General features: G+C 42.5%; 1 protein-coding gene across 6 annotated transcripts in view; it reads right to left on the bottom strand.

Annotated features, from left to right (window-relative positions):
• Tp63 (tumor protein p63) overlaps positions 1-21126 on the bottom strand; it is a 200070-nt gene that overhangs the window by 66462 nt on the left and 112482 nt on the right. For 5 of the 6 annotated variants that reach the window (XM_005344766.2, XM_005344773.2, XM_005344768.2 and 2 more), the window contains exon 4: positions 4962-5216. In XM_005344766.2, the coding sequence (XP_005344823.1) occupies positions 4962-5216 (255 nt within the window). Of the gene's footprint in view, positions 1-4961; positions 5217-21126 lie in introns of those variants that run through there. The other variant, XM_026785790.1, reaches the window with a different exon arrangement.

Raw genomic sequence — 21126 nt, 5'->3', positions numbered from 1 at the left:
GAGAAAGAAAACCCTCTGCCTGCAGAGGCAGGCTTCCTTCTGCTCATTGTCAGCGTTCATGGGATGCTTTCTTCTCTGTACCACCAGTGTATGGCAGCCATCTAGCATTCTGATGTGCACCTATGCCTCGCTTTATTGAGCTAGTGCCCTGCTGTGCAGTGTTTCAGTGAAAGCCACACGTCTGAAGAAGTCAATAGCAATGTCTTCAATAAGTAACATGCACTGCTTCCCTGACCGTACAGGGAAGAAAAACAACATCCTAGCATATAAAATAAAATTAAAGGTAATAAGTAAGTGTGTTAAATCACAAAGTTTTGTAAGCAGAAAGGGCCCACGCCTGTGCTGGCAAGGCGAGACTGTTTCAGCCCGGCAAGCTGAAGAAGCAAGATAGCCAATAGCTATTGGCATTCAGAAAAGCCTGTTTCCATGGTGTGTCCTCTGCCGAGTACTTGGATAGTGGATAATTCTATAGTCCTTTGGGGCTGAAATAGGCATGCTAATATCTACAAATCACCAAAAAATTAATGGAAACTCTCTTCTTAATTTTTTAAATTATTATCCGTTATGTAACTGCACCCTCAGCAAAACTGCAATAAACTTGCAATACAAAAAGACTCAAATTCAACTTACAAATTCAAAGCCAGCCAAATTAGACGTGACGAACACATGTGTGCCTATGACTAGCCGAGCACTACTAGGTACATTTACTCATCTTCTACTCGTTACAACCAAGTATTGATAGCCATGCCTGTGAGCAAAGAAAGGAAGACTCAGAGAGGGTGAGTCTGAGGGCAAGTCCACACGGTACCAGTGTGTTGCAGAGATGAAATCTGTGCTTGTGCTTCTTGACATCTTCTTAGTACCATTGTTTCTTATACCCTGTGGCTGATGAGTCTCAGATCAAACGCTGGGCCATTCATGCATTATTAAATAACAGGCCTCTCTAACTCAGGTCAGATTAATTGTGGAGACAAGAAAGTCTGAAACAAAACCTCGAACTTGTAGTTGGCAGGTGTATATGTGTATGCAAAATAGAGCAGAGGAACCTATTATCACACTTCACTTAATTTCCTTGGGATAAATTTTATATATATATATATATATATATATATATATATCAGCATAAATACCATGTATAATATATATATATAATATTCTTCCAGAACTAGAACAATAGCCCCTCCAGCTATTTAAAGCAGAAGCGGTGAAGGTGCCTGCCCCCATGCTCTGAGCATCTTAGTAGAGGCTGGGAGTGTTTCTGAGACAAAACCCAGAAGACTCTGGAGGAAGAACATCATGACGAGTTGACACAATGTGGAGGCTCAAGGAACACTTATTAAAGAGTCACTGGAAAGACTAGGCTGAAAGTGTGGCCTCCATTAATGACACATGCTTCTTCTGCTTCGGGTTTGTGGGAGATCCTAGCATCTTATATAGAATAAATTGCTTTAGATGCATAGGTGCCTAGGGTGTAAGTGTTCTGTAACACAGTCCAAAATACTCTCTGCTAGCTGAACATCAGGGTACTAGAAGACAGCTCTACAGGACACAGGCCTGCTCCTGTCAGTTGGAAAAAGTGGCAGTCTGGATAGCATAGGAAGGATACTATCCGGAGGGAGGGCCATGCGACAGGATTCATCTTGTGATTTATTTATTGAGACTTCCCATTTTAAAATTGGGGGTAAAAGACTTAGTCATGGGGCAAAAATAAGACAAATACTTATGTAACTCTTCTTTGGGGCTGGAGAGATGACTCAGCAGTTAAGAGCCCTGACTTCTTGTCCAGAGGACCTGGGTTCAATACCCAGCACCCACATGGCAGTGCAAAAACTGTAATTCCAGTTCCAGGGGTTCCAATAGCCTCACAGACATACATGCAGGCAGAACATGAATGAACATGAAATAAAAGTCAGTAATTCTTCTTTATGATGCAAAGCCTGTGCATAATACAAGAATATGTAACTTGGCCCAATAATTAGATGTTGCATATTCAAAGCATGGATATCCCTAATTAAGAAATGTTGTCTTCATAGATGGCTACCTCAGGTACCCGACAAGGACTCCAGTGACCTAGAGTTTTGAAGAGATGCCTGTGACCCTGAAATAAGTCTTCTTGAGAGTGAAAAATTAAATATAATAAAACTATAGTTAGTGTGCAATACACTAGTGGGACTGTTATTCTAAAGAGATTGTAAACAACTAAACAGAGTCATCCAAGAGATGTCAAACTGTCTGGCAAGTTCTGCTTCTGCATGGCAGACAGTATACATGCTGAGAACCTAGTCAGCTCTAAAGCTTTCTGTTCTGATTATTAGTACTGTCACCTCATCTCTGACAGCACTGTCACCATCTTCGTCCTCATCAAAGCACCATGAAACTCCAGATGGCTGAAGTGACTTGGCTAAGACCACACTGCCACCCAAGCTTTCTACCTCTCACCCAGATCTCTAAAATCTAAGTGCTTATATATTTTTCCTGTATGGGTTTCTGATACTGCTATCATAGCAAGGATATTTTATCAGTGTGAATTTCCAAATCTATGTTTTCATGAATCTATGCTTTATGCAGGAGAACTCCAATGCTTTTTGTGAGACAATTTGTTTCTTTGAGAGAAGGTCCTTGATAGTGGGTGGCTAGGATTTGTGTTGAACATCCAAGTGTGTCTTGAGCTTATTGAGAAAGGAGTATTGGGCAAGGGGAGAATGGAGGCAGGCTAGTTTAATGCAACTGCCCCAAGCATTGCTTCCAGAACTTTAGAAGGGAAGTGATAGTCATTTGGTGGTCTCAACATGCCCTTTATGCCCTCAAACAAGCAGATTCAGGACTTAGTAACCAGTCAAGTAACGGTTGCTTCTGAGGCTCAAGAATACCGTCTTCGATGTCCCACTCTACGTTCACATGTATTTGTAAAATGGTCTCTGTCCTGGAGGATAGCAGACCATCACCAGGAAATTCCTGTGCATTCTGAAGGCCACTCCGGGTTTGTAAATAAGACGAGATAAAGAACTGTGACACAATTGACAAGCAAGACACACAGGGAAGATCACGCATTAATCTGGCCCTTACATACATGGTTGAAATCTGAGCCATCACAGAATCGCTTCTTGGACCATGAAAGGAGAGCACTGAAGTAAAATGAATTTGTAGACAATTTAGGGACTTCCCACTTGGGAAGCCACAAAAAGTCAAGCTATACCCCACCGAAGGAGGCAGATCTGAGAAACAGCCCAGATTAAACTTAAACAAACAATATCACTTCGCTTAATCTGCATGTTCTCCACGTTTCCTCCCAGCAGGATGAGGTAATAAATCCATGCTATTGGCTACACAAATGAGAGGGGAAAGGCAAGGACCATATGGAGGATGATGCCAGGAAGTAGTAAGTGTGATGACTGTAGACAATCCTTGAACTCCACTCACCTGGGTGAAGGCAGGCGGTCAACTGAGTACCAGCTATAGGATAAAGGTAGGAGGACTCTCTAGAGAGTTGGGCTTCATAGAGTGGCAAAGAACTGGCCAAGCTCCAAAAATGCTTTTCAGTAGAATAATCATTTTTAGAAGATTCTCATAAATAGTAAATTGTTCGATAAATCTGCACACCTCTATGGCTGGCATCCTTTGGTTAAACTAGTTCAAACCAGTTCTATAGGAGTCTTCCTTTATGTACTAAGGCCATTATTAATGTTAGCCTGTAGTATAATATAAAAACTGAAAAGTGGGATAAACATTCTTCTACTTTTCTCCCTAGGGCCTCGCATACAGGCCCAGTCTTTTAGCAATGGGCTATACCCTCTGTTATCCACTTCCTTTAGACTGGGTCTCATGAAGCTGCTCAGCCTGGCCTCATACTCTCTGCGTAGCCCAGGAAAGGAGCTGAACTGCCAGTCTCCTGCTTGAGCTTCATGAGCAGTTGCAACTACAGGCCTGCATCACCATCCCTAGGTCTTTTTCTTTCTGGATTTGGGGACATGGATGGATGGCCAAGCATTAGAAAACTTGTATCCACAACATATGGGAAGCTAGGTTCTTCAACATTTGAAATCAGGATTCCTTTACACTGACTCAGGGCCCTAAATAGTGGTTTTTGATGGGGGAATAGGCATTGTAAACTAAGTATATACATACCAACAAAGTATGACCCTTGCTATAGAGTTTACATGAACAAGCACATTGGTCATAGGAAATGATGTTTATTGCTTTAAATGGTTGAATTGTTTTTGTTAATCACTTCCTTTTTAAGGTTGTTTTTAAACTGATTTTATTGAGCTATACATTTTTTTCCATGCTTCCCTGCCTTCCTCTCCCCTCCCCTTCAACCCTCTCCTATGGTCCCATGCTCCTAATTTGCTCAGGAGATCTGGTCTTTTTCTGCTTCCCTTGTAGATTAGACTCATGTATGTCTCTCTTAGGATCCTCATTGTTGTCTAGGTTCTCTGGGACTGTGAATTGTAGGCTGGTTTTCTTTATTTTATGTCTAAAAGCCACTTATGAATGAGTATATATGATATTTGTCTTTCTGCCTCTGGGCTACCTCACTCAGTATGTTTTCTAGATCCATCCATTTGCCTGCTAATCACTTCTTACATATCTCCATTTTTTGCAGAGAGGAGATTGGTGAACACACAGCACACCTTGGAAACTGTCCATATTCTAGGACTACGCTATTTCTGGTCACAACACTTTCCATTGTCCTAAAACTACATACAGAGTACCTCTCAGGAGTGGGTCACAGATAGGAACTCATGGGCTGACTTCACTACGCACTGGTCACAACTGGAACATTTGGTTGCCAGGCTAGGCCAGGTTTTTGCATTGACTAACACCTACATGCTCCATAAGTGTTAAATAAGCAAAGACAATTTTTCCCTCCTTAGATAAGTAATATATAAACTTGGAAGAGAGAAAAAAACTCCTGGGATCTGATGAAGACTGCTCTGGGTGTGGAGGTGAGGTGCGCTTACCGTCCAGGTGGCTGACTTGGCGGTGCTTGACTGCTGGAAGGACACATCGAAGCTGTGTGGGCCTGGATAGTCTGTGTTGGAAGGGATGGCAGGGGATGGAGAGAGGGCATCAAAGGTGGAGCTGGGCTGTGCATAGGGCGAGGGCGCCGTCACGCTGTTTTGTGCGTGGTCTGTGTTGTAGGGGCTGGTAGATGACGAGCCATTCTGAATCTGCTGGTCCATGCTGTTCAGGAGCCCCAGGTTCGTGTACTGTGGCTGCAAGGACACCCACACACCCCGATGTTAGTCGTGTAAGCCACAGCTCATTGCTCAATAGAATAATAACATAAATAAACAAAAAGCATCATTTGGTGTCCTTTGTGAAAAAGTAGATATAAGATCCCAAACACTTCATAACAAGTAAAGTCAGCCATCCCTGGTAGAAGGAAATATCCAATACAGCTGGGTTAGTGTTGGAAGATGGAATTTATGCTTACCCAAAACAGGTACAAAGCGCCCAGGGCACAGTACTGCTTAAACATTATTTGAAATAAATGCTGTCTGCATTGATTGCTTTCTTAAAAAAAAAAAGCCACATACAATATTCACAAGGAAAAGAGACCAACTGATAAATTTTAGGAGTTGAGCATCAAATTATTGTAAATATAGGGCAAATTTTCTTTTTAGCATAAAATCTAAATTTATTTGACAAACAAGTCAGTTCTCAGTGAAATGGTTATGGAATTCGTCAAAATCTTCTTATTTACCTGCAAAACAACTTTCTCATTACCAGAGAGGGGAAGTGATTTACCCAAGCACTGCCCACCAGACCGAGTAGAAGTTCTGTAGCAGCCTTAAGTCAGCTGGCAGTGACATCTTCCCTTAACCTGAGTTATACTGAGCCTGTCTCCTGCAGGGTCACTGGCTTGTGGGGCTTGTGGCACAGTTTCTGTTGGGGGAAGTCTTGCTTCCCAGCTAATGAAAGAGAGGAGAACCCCCTCCCACTCCACTGGTGCATATTCTTAAGAGGAAACAAGGTTAGTGTTTCAATAGGAATATAACCTCAAGAGACCCAGGCTATGGAATATGAGGAAGAACTAAAAAAATATTTTAAAATATTAAAAAAGAGAAAAAGAAGAAGGAAGAAAGAAGAAATGAGGGCTTGAATTTTGTTTTCCATTTCAAACTTTAATAACATGATAACATGATTTTATCCAACTTAATTCTGTCCCAGGAGGCACTAAATGGACTCGGTCATTCCATTCAGTCCAGAGAGCAGAGCATCTGCCGCAAGGCCCAGCCGCACACCCAAGCCATCACATTCATGGGCTCACATTCCACTGCTGAGTGCCACCTCCCTTTCGCTCTGTAAAGAACCATTAATCTATTTACACTTAGCCCCACGCTGACAAGAGCAGCTGCTTGTCTCCTCTTCTCTCCCTTCTGACTTGGGCAGTGCCGACCCCTCCCCTTCCAGCCTCGACCTCCCTTCCAGACAGGTGTGCTGTGGCTAAGCTACAGGTAGACACCTAGGGGAGAAAAATAAATAAATAAGACCCAAGGAGGTACAAAGGTGTCTATGCCTTGCTGAACTAAAGCTTTTAGGTACCAGGCCGGAGGCCACGGTTTGGGAAGGGAATTGAAGAAATCTTATTTGTGTTTAGTTAAGGGTCAGTATACAAAGCACTCTAGAAAGTCCTGTAGGGGTCAGATAATGCTGGCAAGGGCGCGTGCTTCCCTATAGCAGGACAATTAGGGAGGCAGTGGTCCCTGACCAGAAGGAAAGAGAAGCGAGCTGAACACTTTCTCGCAGGCAGTAAATGACCGCTGTCGCACCCCTCCCTGCCCCTCCGGCTACACAGCAGAAACAGCAGCTAACTGTGGGCTTGGAGGAGAACAAAGAAACACCGACCCTTTGAATTCCCACCCCCCTCCAAATACATAGAAGGAAAAAAGTTAGGGGCCCCAAAGTTTTAAAAGCCAGTAAGCAAACACATCAATTCCCCGAAGACTTAAGCAAAAGTCAAATTCCATTTACAGAGGCACCTCAAAGGCAAGCCCTGCCCTGGCTGCAAGGCTGAACACAGTTGACACCGAAGAAGAAACTTCCAAAGAGTCTTCCACAACTTTCTGAGAGCCGGTGGCTGCTGACAGATCTGCTTCGGATGCTATGCTAAGTTCTAAGCAGCTGAGTAAAATCCTAGACTAGAAATGACTAGAAACAGCATGATTTTTCTGACGAATTCCTTAATATACACAATATAAACCTAAAGTTCTCAGTATTGAGTAGATTCAATTTGTTATCCAGCAATAAAAAGGAGAAAATCACTTCAATTTAAATTCCTCCCAAATTATGCTTTAAAAAGAAATCAATCCAAGTACTGTACTCAATTGTTTCATGTTTTAAAGAAATTATAAATCCAGCACTTCTTATTGTGGGCTTAGATGAGAACAAAGAAATACATCTTTGACTTTTTTCTAATTTCTATAAAGGGAAATGAATAAACAAGGGACACAGTAAAAACATATACGGGGAAGCCCTCCTTGGACACATTTATTACGTTGTTGGGAGTCAGTAAGTCGACAGCCACAGGAAATAGCTCTATAGAAGTTGAATTTGAAGTATCCAGTATTTAAACGAGTTCTTGCTTGCTTACTTCTAACCAATGCCCAATGGCTTTCTGGAGATGCTCCCTGTAGGCCTCAAATGGGAAGTTTTCACTTCACTGCCCTTAATCCTAATAGAGATCATCACTCATTGAAGCTGGTGGTAGAAGCATCATTCTCAAGCAAAGTAAAGCTGGTGGAGGGGAGGAAACAGTACTGCCTCCCCCTCTTTACTCTTGGCAATACCATGACCACACAGAGGAACAAGGACTTATGTTAGAATGCTAATTGGTTATTAATGATGACAAGGAGGCATATCAGACACTAGAATGTGACATTTGTGCATCAGACATGAACATTGCCCTGGAAAGAATGAAGACAAAGGGTCTTGATCTCGGGATATCAATAAGGTGAGCTGCAGGTTCACTCATACACAGAAAGAATGGATGCCCAAGTTATGCCCTGTCCTGTCACATCTGACAGAAAAGGCAGCCTTCTTTTCAGAAAACATGAAAACAGAAACGGCCACAATTTGTTTGTTACTTACTACACTCCTTATAAAACAAGACAATTGATTTCCTCTGACTTTAGCCAGTTGCTTAATTTTCTGTACAAGTTACTTGAAATAAAAGACTCCCTGACTGGACCCAAAATACCAGCCACGCTTCTCCCTGAAGCCTCTTCACATCCAACAGAGATTAGCTGATCTTCACACTGAGAGGGTGACGCACAGAGGGCCCACAAGGCTAGACTATACTCTTGGATGTCATGGAACACCCTTAGAAAGTTGGGGAGCTCAGATACGGTTGTGACAAAAATCTGTTTGCTTTCCTCAGGAGCAAAGAACATGTACAATTGTCAGTTACCAAATAGAAGGGAGATCATTGCCTCTGTCCCCCCCTTCCGTGTAAATTCTGCATGCTCCAGCTGACCGCACCCATTCCTCTGCCACTGGACATCAGAATTAAGACAGCACCAGAGGAGACTAGATTTTCACTGTATGAGTCTTCAAAATGTCTTAAGAGCACAACCCTTGTACCCTCATTTTATTTTTTCTTTCCTCAATTATGGTCTTGTGGCCACTTTAGATTTTGAACATGTTACGTACCTGGATTTTCTATATTACGTATTCAAAAAATATAATGTTTTGATATGTTGTTATAAATAAAGTCTTTCTTAAATACCTGAATTTATAGCCATTTGAAGCTCAAAATTTATCATCTTCCTATACAAAATTAACACCAATAAAGTATCAAATCAAGTTATTTGGTCACTGCCTCGCAAATGGGGCTTAAGTAAAACTTGTGTATATAAAAAAATAATCTCTCCCCATAAATTCATCACTAAAAGGCAAATATACCAATCTCTCCTTCTTGGATATTGCTGTCTATGCTGGGTATGTTGAGATCATGTGGAAAAATAACTAGCATTTCATCTGGAAAAGTATTTTTGGCTCTTGACTGTCTGTTAGGTAAGGCCAGGGGATTAGACAGCCTCAGCACTTCTCATGTTTCTCCTGGGATTTTAGAAGTGTAACAGAGCTCTCAGGCTGGTGGCATGGGATTAAAGCCTGGCACTACCAGCAATGTGCTCTCCCCCCCAGGGTGAGGAAGGTGAGCAAATTTGACCCCAGTTTCCTATGGGCTCAGAATCTACATAAAACCACGAAGACAGTGCAAAGACAACACCAGTTCTCACGTCCTTGTAGCCCCGCTGTGAAGTGATTTTTAAAACAGTGTTATGATCCTACTTTCACAACAGGTTCATGAAATCATCATTTTGTCTTTGTTAAGATTTGCCTGGTCAAATCTAAAAAAATCATCTCTTTCAGTGGCATAGCTAGTTTCCTCAGTGGGTAGATAGAGTCTTTGGTCTCGGGCTTAATGGATGGGTCTCTGAGAGCCTTCTATGGCTCCCTTGGGAAAAGAAAACAGTTTCTTCATGGCCTTGGCTTTATAAAGTATCCATTCCCTTACACATTAGCACACAGACAGCATTTTCATCCACGAATATTAGCAGGGTAGAGATTTTCAACAAGCACTGCCCGAGGGAGAAATGCTTGTCATTTTTAAGTCTTCCACCACCTGTCCCCATTCAGAAAATGATGGTTTGTTTTATGCTAGAATTGAACATAATTAACTTCAAGCATGCTGTTTGAGGTCAAGAAAATATTTATAGAAGAATGTTGAATTAGATCAACATCTTTTACCTTAAATGTGTAGGTACTATGATCTTTTCTGAAAACAGTATTTTAGTAAGCATAAGGTATTTTTCTTCTTTTGTTTGTTACATAGACATAAAATGAGAGTTCCTGGGAACAAATGTACCCATTCCTACAATGAACAAAATGCAAGAAGAAAGTATTAAAACAAAAACAAATCTAAGTATAGGCAGAATGCTTACTAGACTATTTTATCATAAAGTTTTGAGAGTCTTAGAAAACAAAGTTGCTATGACTTATGACATGTCTTTAAGAACTCCATAAACAGTTGAGACAAACAGATTAAAGTTTGCTGATCAAGGGGACAAGGATGTCAACAAATGCTACACAGAATTTTGGAAAGCAGAATGTTGAAGATAAAACATAGCTAAAGAGAAGTGTAAAAAGTTCAGTTGAGGAAGAGTGAAAATTTAATTCAAGGACTTTATTAGGTACTCACTCTAGTAACCAGGACAGAAATACAAACCATGAGGAATCTCAATTCAGACACCATTATACACCATGAAAATGTAAGCACGATGGAAAGAAGAAATATACACTTTTAATTAATGCTATACTTATTGACGCATTAGAGAAAGATATCCAGAGCTTCAGTTTGTTCAACCTGGCAGCTACTCATTAAAATAAAGGCAAAAGTATGTTTGCTTATGGCCATTTTCTCCTATTTTCCTCTCTAAGGGCATCATCAGTCTAGAGTAATCATGTATTTTGCTAGCTCTATTTTCACATACAGTAATGTTGGGAAAAGACAATATACACTGGTAAAGATCTTTAGTGCGAGCTAGTCCATTTACATGGAAAATACAATCCAGCAACTGCCAGAGTTCGACAACAATTTCAGTTCATTTGCTTTGTCTATATCAGCAGCCAAGACACAAAACAACGGGGCGATTTCATTGTAGTAGATGCACAGCTCATGACGACATGATGCAGAAGACACTTATTTCAATAAAATAACAATGAATGTCCAAAATAACCTCCCCAAAATATGACATATGTTTAATATTCATATGCAAGGCTCTCTGTGGAAAGATATTAGCTATTATTGATGTTAATATTCCTATTAAGTCTTTAGCTGGGCCTTTACGGTATTCAACCATGTTGTACTTTTTGCCCATGTGTCCTCATAGATACCACATTTTATGTTTTTTATAGCTGAGGGAACTCAATAGATTAAATAGTACCAAGAGTCATACTGCGACACTAGAGGAGAGAATCCTCTGATTAGCCCTTCATTCTGAGCACCTATGACAAGAATGGAATTGTCTACTTGGAATTCCCATCTCATATAGCTAAAGGCTTCCCACTTGCCCAATAAGCCATTACTTGTTCTCAGAATTCCTGTGCTTAATCTATACTTCCAAAAAGAACCCCAACTCCCTAGAGCTTTTACAGAAAACACATTGCAAATCTCTTCGTGACACTCTTAGACTCTTTAAGGTGAGCCCCTTGAGAAGACCTGTATTGTCTTAAAAAAATGGTCTCGTCTTTAAATTGACCTGGGAGGTAGTGTCACTAAAACTCCCCTTTGGCAAACAGCCCTTCCTTCAACTTTTCAAAAGCGAACTCCTGCTTCATTATTCAATTTTCTGTTTCCATGTCCTCTGCCCATGCCTTGTCTCACTGCCCAGACAGATGATTTCCCCGCTGCTTCCCATTTTCATAACCTTTCCCCTCGCTGCTGCGTAATTATCCCTGCAACTGTCGTCAGGAATACTGTAAACACTGGTCTGCTCTGCCAGACAAGAACCTTAGGTGAGATCATATGTGTTGCAGTCAGTGACAATTCCCTACTACTTGGGAAAGTATCTGGGGCACAGTAGATGTCAGGACTCTGTTAAGAAATACATAGAACATCCTTCGACTACCAACCACATTCAAAACGTTTTTCCTTTATCCTAGTACAGCAAAGCCATGCTGGTATATCCTGAAGTAGCTCTGCGTGCACATTGTGTTCCCCTCAGCACTCAACTAGTTGAACAATATAGGGCATCTCTCTGAACCTCCGTGACCCTTGCTTTGTGTTCTTCATGCTCTTGGGAGGCCGGAATCGGGCTTTGAGCTTCAGCATTGGTGGGAACCTATAGCAGAATAGCCAGAATTGTCACTCCTGATGCAATGAGTAATAGCTGGTGGCTCACACCTAGCTGATGAGCTAACTGAGGAGCCTCTACTTCCTTAAAGTGAACACATAGTCACTTCTGTGCCAAGGCAGGGATCTTTCACCTGATGGTCTAGACTTTCTTCTCAAAGCAAGTGAGTGCGTCAGCAAGAAGAGTCGCCGTCTTGATGGCCTCACTATTATTTATGTCTTGATGGCCTCACTATTATTTACTTCTCCTAAAGGCAATTATGGACAAACATAAGTTCTTTTGAAAAGAAGCTACTTAGAAATAAGTCTTAGCTTCTAATACATAGGTCATAGACTTGGCTCCGTCCTGTCTGACCTTTTCAATTTTCTACCCAGTAGTCAGAATTCTGTTCAGAATAATAACATTATTAATGACTTACAAGTGTAAGTTTTGAGGAATCAAGACTCTGGTATATCAAGCTTATAAAGTGTTTCGTGGGAATGATCTAAATTTATGACCTTTTCCAGACTCTATAATGTACACCCAGAGGCCTCCACAGCAGCCTTTCCTTAAAAGGTGTGTGCTGAAAGAGAAGAAAGCAGTGTGCTCCTGGAGTCTTCACCTCACTCCATTTCTGTTTCCTTGTCTTTGCAGTGCCGGGGATCAAAACTGGGGTCTCTCCTCCATGTTCTGCTGCTGTGCTCTGCCCCAGCCCTCTAATTTACTTTGGCTGACTGCTACATATTTCATCTGAGGTAAAGCTTTCGGCACTTTGCTACACGTTGTAATAAGACATTGTGACGTACCAAGGGTTGGGATATTCTCTAAGCCGGCACTTCTAACTGCAAAACAAGACTGAGGTTAGCAGCTATGGTAAAGGTATGCCTCACTCTGAAAAGCGTTTATTTCCTCAACTCTCCCTCCTTACCTCAACCAAAAAGTGGCACTCCTTCAGTCAGCTCAACAGTGCCTTTGACAGAGAAGGCTTCCATGTCGTGTTTAAGTATAGCCACTCCTGGTTTCTCAGGGCATGGAAAATAATCCGAGGAGCGTGTTTGCTCGTCATCAGGCTCCTTCACCCAGATGAAAGTACCCACCTCTCTGGGGATGACCCATGGACGCGTAGGGGACAGACTGAATCAAGGAAACAAGGTAGAAGCAAGCAAACACTTCAGCTGCTGTACAAGATAAAGATCTAATCTCTTCGCTTTGTTTTGTTTTTATCACACACACATTCTCGGCCCTCCTGGGTCATCAATTAAATGAAAGTAGCATTTACTCCACCCCAAGTGCCTGTTAGCTAGTGCACAAGCCAGCTGTAAAACAGGAAGCTGCGCCATTTCTTCAAAGATGTTGCTTGCTACTGGAAATTTGCTGGAAGTGAATAAAACTCATCTTACTGCAAGAACCCCCAAATCAACCAAACAAACAAACAACATGCCAGACAGCAAGGAAACCATGTGTTTCTGTTACCTTCAAAACATACCAAGGACAAGGCTGGCATGTCTTTATTATTCTGCACAACATTTAAAAACAGCATTTATTTTTAATAAGAAGGTACCTGGAACCATACATATTTCTATCTGAAAATACTATTTAAAGCCAATGCAATAGGTGGCTTTCCAAAACATTCAGAGAACACTAGTTAGTAGCCCTGGAGAAAACTCATAAGTAAATATGTGTTTTCTATCCTTTGGGATTGATTCATCAGGAGAGAGAGAGAGAGAGAGAGAGAGAGAGAGAGAGAGAGAGAGAGAGAAGACACCTGGCACACACAGGTCCAGGAGACTGAAGTCTTGCTCTGAGAGTCAGAATGAGGGACTTCATGGCTAGAGTTCTTAGTTTCCTCAGAGCCTTAATGACTGCAAGGGGCTTCATCTGGAGATAAAAAGATGATCACGTGGGTATTGGAGTACCAGGAGAAAACAGGCAGAGGGGTCTCCTCCTCCATCTCCTCAGTCAGATTTTGAGCCTTTTAAGTACTCGGACATTGTCCCCTGAAGAATTTCCTGTGTACTAGGCTTACAAGCGTTTCCTTGACCTCACCTGTGCTGCCAGCTCTCTCTGTCTAGGGGTCCCATAGGTCCTCCCAGGCTCTATTTAAAGGGAGTCCAGCCATTCCCCTGTGTCTGATGTTGTCCTTTGTGAGGGATAATGGTTTTCCTTTTAATTCAGAGTCCATCAATTGAGTGACACTAATCCAGACTGATTTGAGTAAACAGAGTTTATTCCACATTGTCTCTGTGATCTGAGAAAGAAGCACCTTGAGAAAGATCACTGCCTGGTTTGGAAATGGCCCCTGTGGGGCTTTTGCGCAAGCTTGAAAGGCAGACAGGAAAGGCCTGCACAGAGCCCTGTCCAAAGCCAGCCCTCTTTGGGGGAAGGGGAGATGGGAATTCTCCCAGGGGTATTAGACTAACTGCACCTATTAGTGGCTTCTGCACCAGTAAGAACAGAGAACTGTTTCCTTTGTAGTGTTTCCAGAGTAGCTGACCAGAGAGGCTCATGGGTTTCTTCCTCTGACAACACGCCACGGCTTTTAGAAACATTTGGTATTGGTCTTTTGCTTGTTTGTTTGTTGTTGTTTTTTCGCTGTTTTGTTTTAGCTCTTAAGAAGCAGGAAAAAAAATGAAGTTCAGGTTACAAGTTTTGAATGAAATATCAATTTTTTGAAAAGTATTTCATCCTTAGCCCCTCTCCTATCATCAGTGTGTGACTTGCCTTAATAATACCAGTTAGTAGATTTTAAGTTGACAAATGGGTATTATCTGGGGAAGGCATCTCAGTTCAAATCTGCAGTTGTCCAATCTTACTTTGTCTTCAAAGAAGAAACTTGAATGCCTTCATTTAAAACTTAGGGCATATAAACCAGTCACAGTAAAACATCAAAGAAGCTTGGAAATGAAAAGTCCCATGTCAGAAGGGTGTGGTAGCACAGACCTTTGATCCCAGCACTTGGGAGGCAGAGGCAGGCAGATCTCTGTGAGTTCCAGACCAGCCTGGTCTACAGAGCGAATTCTAAGACAGTTAGGGCTGCACCAGAAACTGTATCTTGAAAAACAAACAAACAAAAGTCCCATATCTTTTGTTTTTTCACTAGAAAATGTAGAGGAATACAATTTCCAGATAGAGTAAGAAAAGCAAACGTAGAGTATAAGCTATCGTCTTTGTGAAGATTCTATAGATACTTCATTCAATTACTTTTTCAAGAGGCTGAAGAGCAGACGGCAACAGTTTTGTGAAACTTTTCTGTTTGCTCTGATGCATCCAGAGCCAACAGTATAAGGCTGGACACTCCCTGAATCTGCTTGGTTTAGGGGAGCATTGAACTGGGGAGGGAGAGACTGAGAGGGACAAGTGTGAGGACCAGGGTAGCCTTAAACTTGCAGCAATCCTCCTGTCTCTGCCTCAAGAGTGCTGGGATTACAGGCTTGTACCACCACAGCAGATTGTTCTTGGCCTTTAAATCAAGTCACTAAGCACTCTGTCGCCATCTACCTACCCTATGGCCTGTCCTGCCCCTCTTGCTCTTCTACCCTCTGCTCTCTTTGGTTGTCTGCATGCCTTCCTTGGAGAAACAGGCGATGGAGGCGCCTGTGGCTACTACTACTTACTTGTTTCTGCCTTCCTCACAAAGATAGTCGGTGTGTCTAAACTTAGTTTCTAGGACATACTGAGTCAAGTGGAGATGTTACTTCGAATGGAAAAAAAAAATAATCCGTATGGTTTGTAGCTGCTGTCTGATCTACAGGCCAATCCATACTACTTCTCATTTGGGGGTCTTTATTTAGGAAAAGAATAGAAAGTAGAATAGAGTCCATTTATAGAGTAACTGAAAAATTTGTGTACTTACTAGGACATTTTTGCAAATAAAAAGGGGTACTATTAATAATTTTGTTGGAATAGCAGATATAAACAGGGTAAAACAACACTAAATATTCGCAGTTTATCTATGTCAGAAACCACAGCTACTAAAGGTTGCTATGGGCAGAGAGTACGTCAGTTCAATGCAGCCTGAGAAACAGTTGGTTTTGCCGTGAAGTGGTGGCTCTTCTTGAAGAGCTGGTAGCCGAGGTAGAGTGCAAGAAATGTGTTTTTCTGCTTTCATGCAGCCCCTGGCTAAGCCATGGATCCTCCCCAAGAGCCCTGACATAGGTCTCTGATTACACACGTCTCTGCTCAGAGCCCATCCCACATTTGCCACGGCCATGGTGTCAGCACACTCCCTTCTCAGTAACATGCTCCTTACTCAGCCGCTCTCTCGAAGATGTCTGACTCCATGTCCCAATGACACCCTCCTTTCTCTTCCACTGAACTGCATACATGACATTTCTGAGCATGCCAGTCCTGTGCCTTCTCTGCTTGATCCCTTTCCCGAAAATCTCCCTTCCCCCCTGTAAACCTAGGACTTAGGAAGTTCTATGCGTCTATCCAAGTTCAGCCGCATCTTCCATCTACCTCTGAGTTTTCCTGGTCCTCTTATCAGGGGCTTCTATTCTCTCTTCTCTGACACTTTTCACAACGCTCACACTTTCACACTGCAGCAAAGACCTCTATCAACTATGTCATTTGCTTTTGAAACTTTACTCTTAAGGGAATGGAAATAAGATGAACTTTGGGTCAACTGCCTTGCTTGAACCTTTCAAGTCACTGTGCTCTAAACCCAAATGCTTTGTCCTGTTGGATTCTCTATGTGCCATTAACATTAGTAATGGATTATGGATAACACTGTGCCCATCACCTAACCTTCTCATCAGGTATCGGAGGAGGAAAACCTTGCCATCTTTAAAAAAGTAAAGCTCTTGTAGCAATTATGAAAAGACTTTAAAAAAAAAAAAGCTGAGTTCTTTTTTGATCATTGGCGCTGTCTCCACTTATTGATATAAAAGAGAAAGTGAAAAATACTCAAAGATAAAGGGAAAAGTTTAATTTGATCGCCATAGGGAAGATATATCAACCTATATTCTTCTTTCCTACGTCATCAAATGCACATCAAAGAAAGCTAGCGTACTTTCTGTGACAACGTATTTCTTAATTTCTTATTGCTCAAATTCTCCATAAACAAAGTCTCATGGCCACAGATACATACTTCCCTAACAGGGCCGCATACAGAATTTATTGTAAATCCTCTGCGTTCGCCTCTAAGAAATTTGGAGCAAAGCTGCATTCAGGAGATGAACGTAGTCTGTGGGAAGAACAGCCATGCCATTTGGCGGCTGCGGGTAACACCCGTTCCTACTTCTCCCCTCTGTACACCCCCGCTGAGGATCCCTGCTCTTCTGAAACAGTCAAACACGTTCTCCCTTATCTAGATAAAGGATGAGTGTTTCATTATCAGCCAATCTCTTTTCCAATAGTAATGAGGAAGGCATGATCTATGGCCTGCCATCTAAGATCTCTTTCTCCTGGTCCCTTCTGGGCTTGAGGGCACCCAATTGGAAAACAGGCAGGGCGAGGCAATGCAGCCCTGTGGAGAGCAGATACAGCGTGGCTGACACTGAATTCAACCTGCTGCTGAGGCCTGCCACGCAGCGTGCGAACCCTGGGGACTACCATTTTATTGATGAGGAAGAATGTTCCTTTCTATTTAAAACATAGCCAGTAGAAACAGGACAGCGATAGGAAATGCTTGCTGAGGGCATGCAGGCCCTAAGGTCAGCGGAGTAGGCAGTGACCTGGCCTGCCGGGGGGGCCTCGCTGCTATCTCAGCACTTTCCCCAACGCTTTTCGTAAGGGTTTCACAGAAAGCTCTCAGGATAACTAGGTGAGTTACAATCGTCTGCTTCAGAGTGCATACAACTGTCCCAAGGTGTGCCTGATAAAAATAATTGTAAATGGCACACAATCGGACACATGAGGCACTCTCAAATCTAAAAAGAAAAACAGTCAACTCTGAGTAGGAAAATGGAAGCTTGGAGTCTTGGGTTCTGTTTAGGATCAATCCCCCAAACTGTCCTCTGTCACCAAAAACTGTGCAAGGGATATTTAAGCAAAGGTCTCTTTCTAAAATGGAGCTTCTCTCTTCCCTCTCCATCACCACTCCCACCGCCTAACTACATGAACACTCATCTCCCTCTCCCTACCATGTATACTCATGAGTATGCGCGCGCCCTCACACACACACACACACACACACACACACACACACACACACACACACACACACACACACACTGAGATATCAATACAGTGCAGTGGAGTGTGGTGCCAGTCCAGTGTTTCTGGCTGTGTTGTTGTTTTAGAAAGTAGAGCTTAATCTGTGAGGAAATGCCTTTCTCATGACATTTTATCTGAGTCTGGGTTGGTCCCAAGCTTGGCACTGGATCCCAGTGCTTGCTTGTTGCTTCTCCATTGTCACACCAGGGCAGAACGTGAAGCCCTGCCTGTCACATCTTGCCCATATCCTCCTCCCTTCTGGCCCCTTTCCTCTTCGCTAGTTGCTGCCCCCATCCGGCTTTATTGGAGGGAAATAACTGGAAAGTTAAAAACAGTGTAGCGAAGGAGCATACTGTGCTTTTATTAATTTTATCATTTTGAATTGTCAGTAAGTTAGGCTAAAAAATTAATTAAGCCAAAAAGTACATTATAGTCATTAAACAATTCTCTCTAGATATCTTAGTCCTTTTATAACACAAATCTGCCCAGTTTTAACAATTCTTGCTACTTCGATATTGATGGATACCAAAGTGCCACAGCTTTTTATTAAGTCTCCATATTCGCAGAAACATGTGGATTCAAATATTCCATATACTTATATGGGACAGTGCGCTTCGAGGCAGCGGTCCATATGAAAGAGAAGCCTAGGCAAACAAGGGGGTCGGTCTTTGCAGACCCCAGCTGTGAAGTTAACGTATAACACACACACTGGTGGGAGAATATGAAGCTACGAAGCCAGTGTGCGAGACCACAGAAGAGAGTGCTTGCTCATGTTCTCTCCCAGCTGTTTCCTACGGAGCTCAGCAGCATTCCAGCAGCCAGCACAGCCTCCTCGGAACCCTGACCATTCTTCCGCCGAGCGTTCCAAAACCCCTAAGCCCGCGTAGAGGAATTGCTGTCACAATGAGGCTGCCATATTCTCACGACAAAAATGACTGTGTCTACAAAAGGCAGTCTTCCCACAGAGATATACTATTGCCGTGGGGTTTGTAAGGCTGTCTTTCTTTTCTGACACTACATTTTCTTTAAAGCAAACATTCCCTTTAACCTGACACCGGGCTTGAACTCTCTTCACCCGTATCTCCGAACTAACCTGCGCTCTTCTTTTCACGCTTACCCACAGATAGCTTTTTCCTAGACACTCCTGAAATCCTGCGCAAACTAGCTCACAAATACAGACAAAAGCAAACGGATAGAGCGATCCTCTCTTAATTATGAAAACAGGACTACATCAGAGCCAGTGGAAACAGCAAGAAAAGCAGACTAGGTACAGGCATTTCTTTAAATTGTTTGCTAACATTTTAAGCTACCTTTCAGTGTTAAAGCAAAACGAGAAACTCGAGTTTCTCTGGCAAGGCCAAGCAAGACTGCGTGCGTGCCTGCTTTAAAGGAAAGCGGGCACTTCCTTTTCCTCCTTGAGATAACTTGATATTTCCCCCGTTCTATTTGCACAGTTTGGGCGTCTAGACAACAGCATGGTCAATAACAGCGCCGGCCCTGCTTGCTGCCTTTGTGTGTCTTCCTCTTGTGGTCTGCACTGATTGTTGTGCGTTCTGTTTTGACTTTTAAAAACCTTGACTCCCATACCCCAGTCTCCTTTTTCCAGGCATTCACCTGTAAGTGTTCTCATCGGAAATACTGAACCCTCTCTCTCTCCCAACAGCCATCCCCTGGACCCCTCACCCCACCCTCCCACCCCAATCTGATTAGTGTCAACACAGCTGCCTCTTCCTAGGAATGTAAACTAATATTGTTGTTAGGCCTCTGGACCTGAGGAAACTTCCTCGGGGCCGGCCAGTCTCATCAGCCACTTACTTCCCCAACATCCCGGTGTCTAGTGATTTAAATCCCTACATCAAACAAGAGCAGAGAATCACCAGTTCCTTAAACTCGTGAAAGTTTGAATGCTCACTTTCGTGTACACATGCATAAATGGTTAATAGCACACTATTCCAAAGTAACTCATCTATTTACAGAAAACTTCTAAGTCAGTCAGCACACAGTGCGGACAGGACTCAAGGATCTTCAAATTTAACGGAACTTCCAGACAGATACAGTGAAAAGTGATAGCTTTAAACAAACCTACTTCATTACCTTAAACAAATTCTCTTGCTTTTAATATGAAGCCTGAAGAACGGAGCAGTTAATGTACAATCAATTGATTTCTCTCCCCGGTACATTAGCTCCCATCACTGTTCCTAGCAGAATGTGCTCTCTGCTTCTACTGCCCTTATGAAAAAGTAAATTTTCTACAATCCGAATATTGTGTTTCTTCAAATACATAATGTCACTCTGGAATATTTCCTTTCCCCTGTGCTCCCACTGTTTCATCTGATTCTCAAGGAAAATCAAAGACACTCTTACAGCCACGAAAGAAAACATTATTGAAGAAAAGGAGATTCCTACATACAACTTGCAAATACATTCCATTGGGTCACTAGAACCACAACTACGCAAGTTCTTATTTAAAAGAATAAGAAGAGAAGAAAAACATCTTTATGCAGAGTGCTAAAAATCTAAAAGCCTTACCTCACTAAATTGAGTCTGGGCATTGTTTTCCAGGTACAACATGTTAGCAGTGAGACTGGTCAAGGCTGCTCTTCTCTCTTCTGCTTCCAGGGTTTTGCCAGCCCCCCCACCCCCTCTGAGAGCCTTTTGCCTCGAATCTTCTGAGAAGATAACAGAAAATCAGGTGTCTCTCTCTTTCTCTCTCTGTACATACTTTAAGGTTCTCTAATATATACCCAACTATAGGCATGAGGGGCGGGACTCTTCACTTTACCTGTCCAATCCATCAACTTCCACCTGGGCTCCTGCACTCCAATGGAGTGAAGCCTCTCCCATCTCATTAAGTAGTTAGAATTCCTTATCACCAATCTTTAAAAGCAAAGGGGTGGGGTGGGGGGGAGAGAAAGGCAGGAGACAGACAGGTAAAACTTTCCCTGTCTCTTTCATAAGAAAGTGCACTCTGTCCCCAAAACAAAACAAAACAAAAAGCCTCCTTCAATCAAGCCTACCCCCACCACCCCCACCACCCCTAGCAGGACAGGCAGAAGGCAAGGCATTGCACAAAGTTCTTACTACACTTTGCAGTGGAAAAGCAGAAATTCTGGGAAAGTTTTGGAAGGCT

Source organism: Microtus ochrogaster, chromosome 2 (assembly GCF_000317375.1).
Source record: "Microtus ochrogaster isolate Prairie Vole_2 chromosome 2, MicOch1.0, whole genome shotgun sequence".
Taxonomy (NCBI): domain Eukaryota; kingdom Metazoa; phylum Chordata; class Mammalia; order Rodentia; family Cricetidae; genus Microtus; species Microtus ochrogaster.
This window is presented reverse-complemented; position numbering and strand designations above follow the sequence as displayed.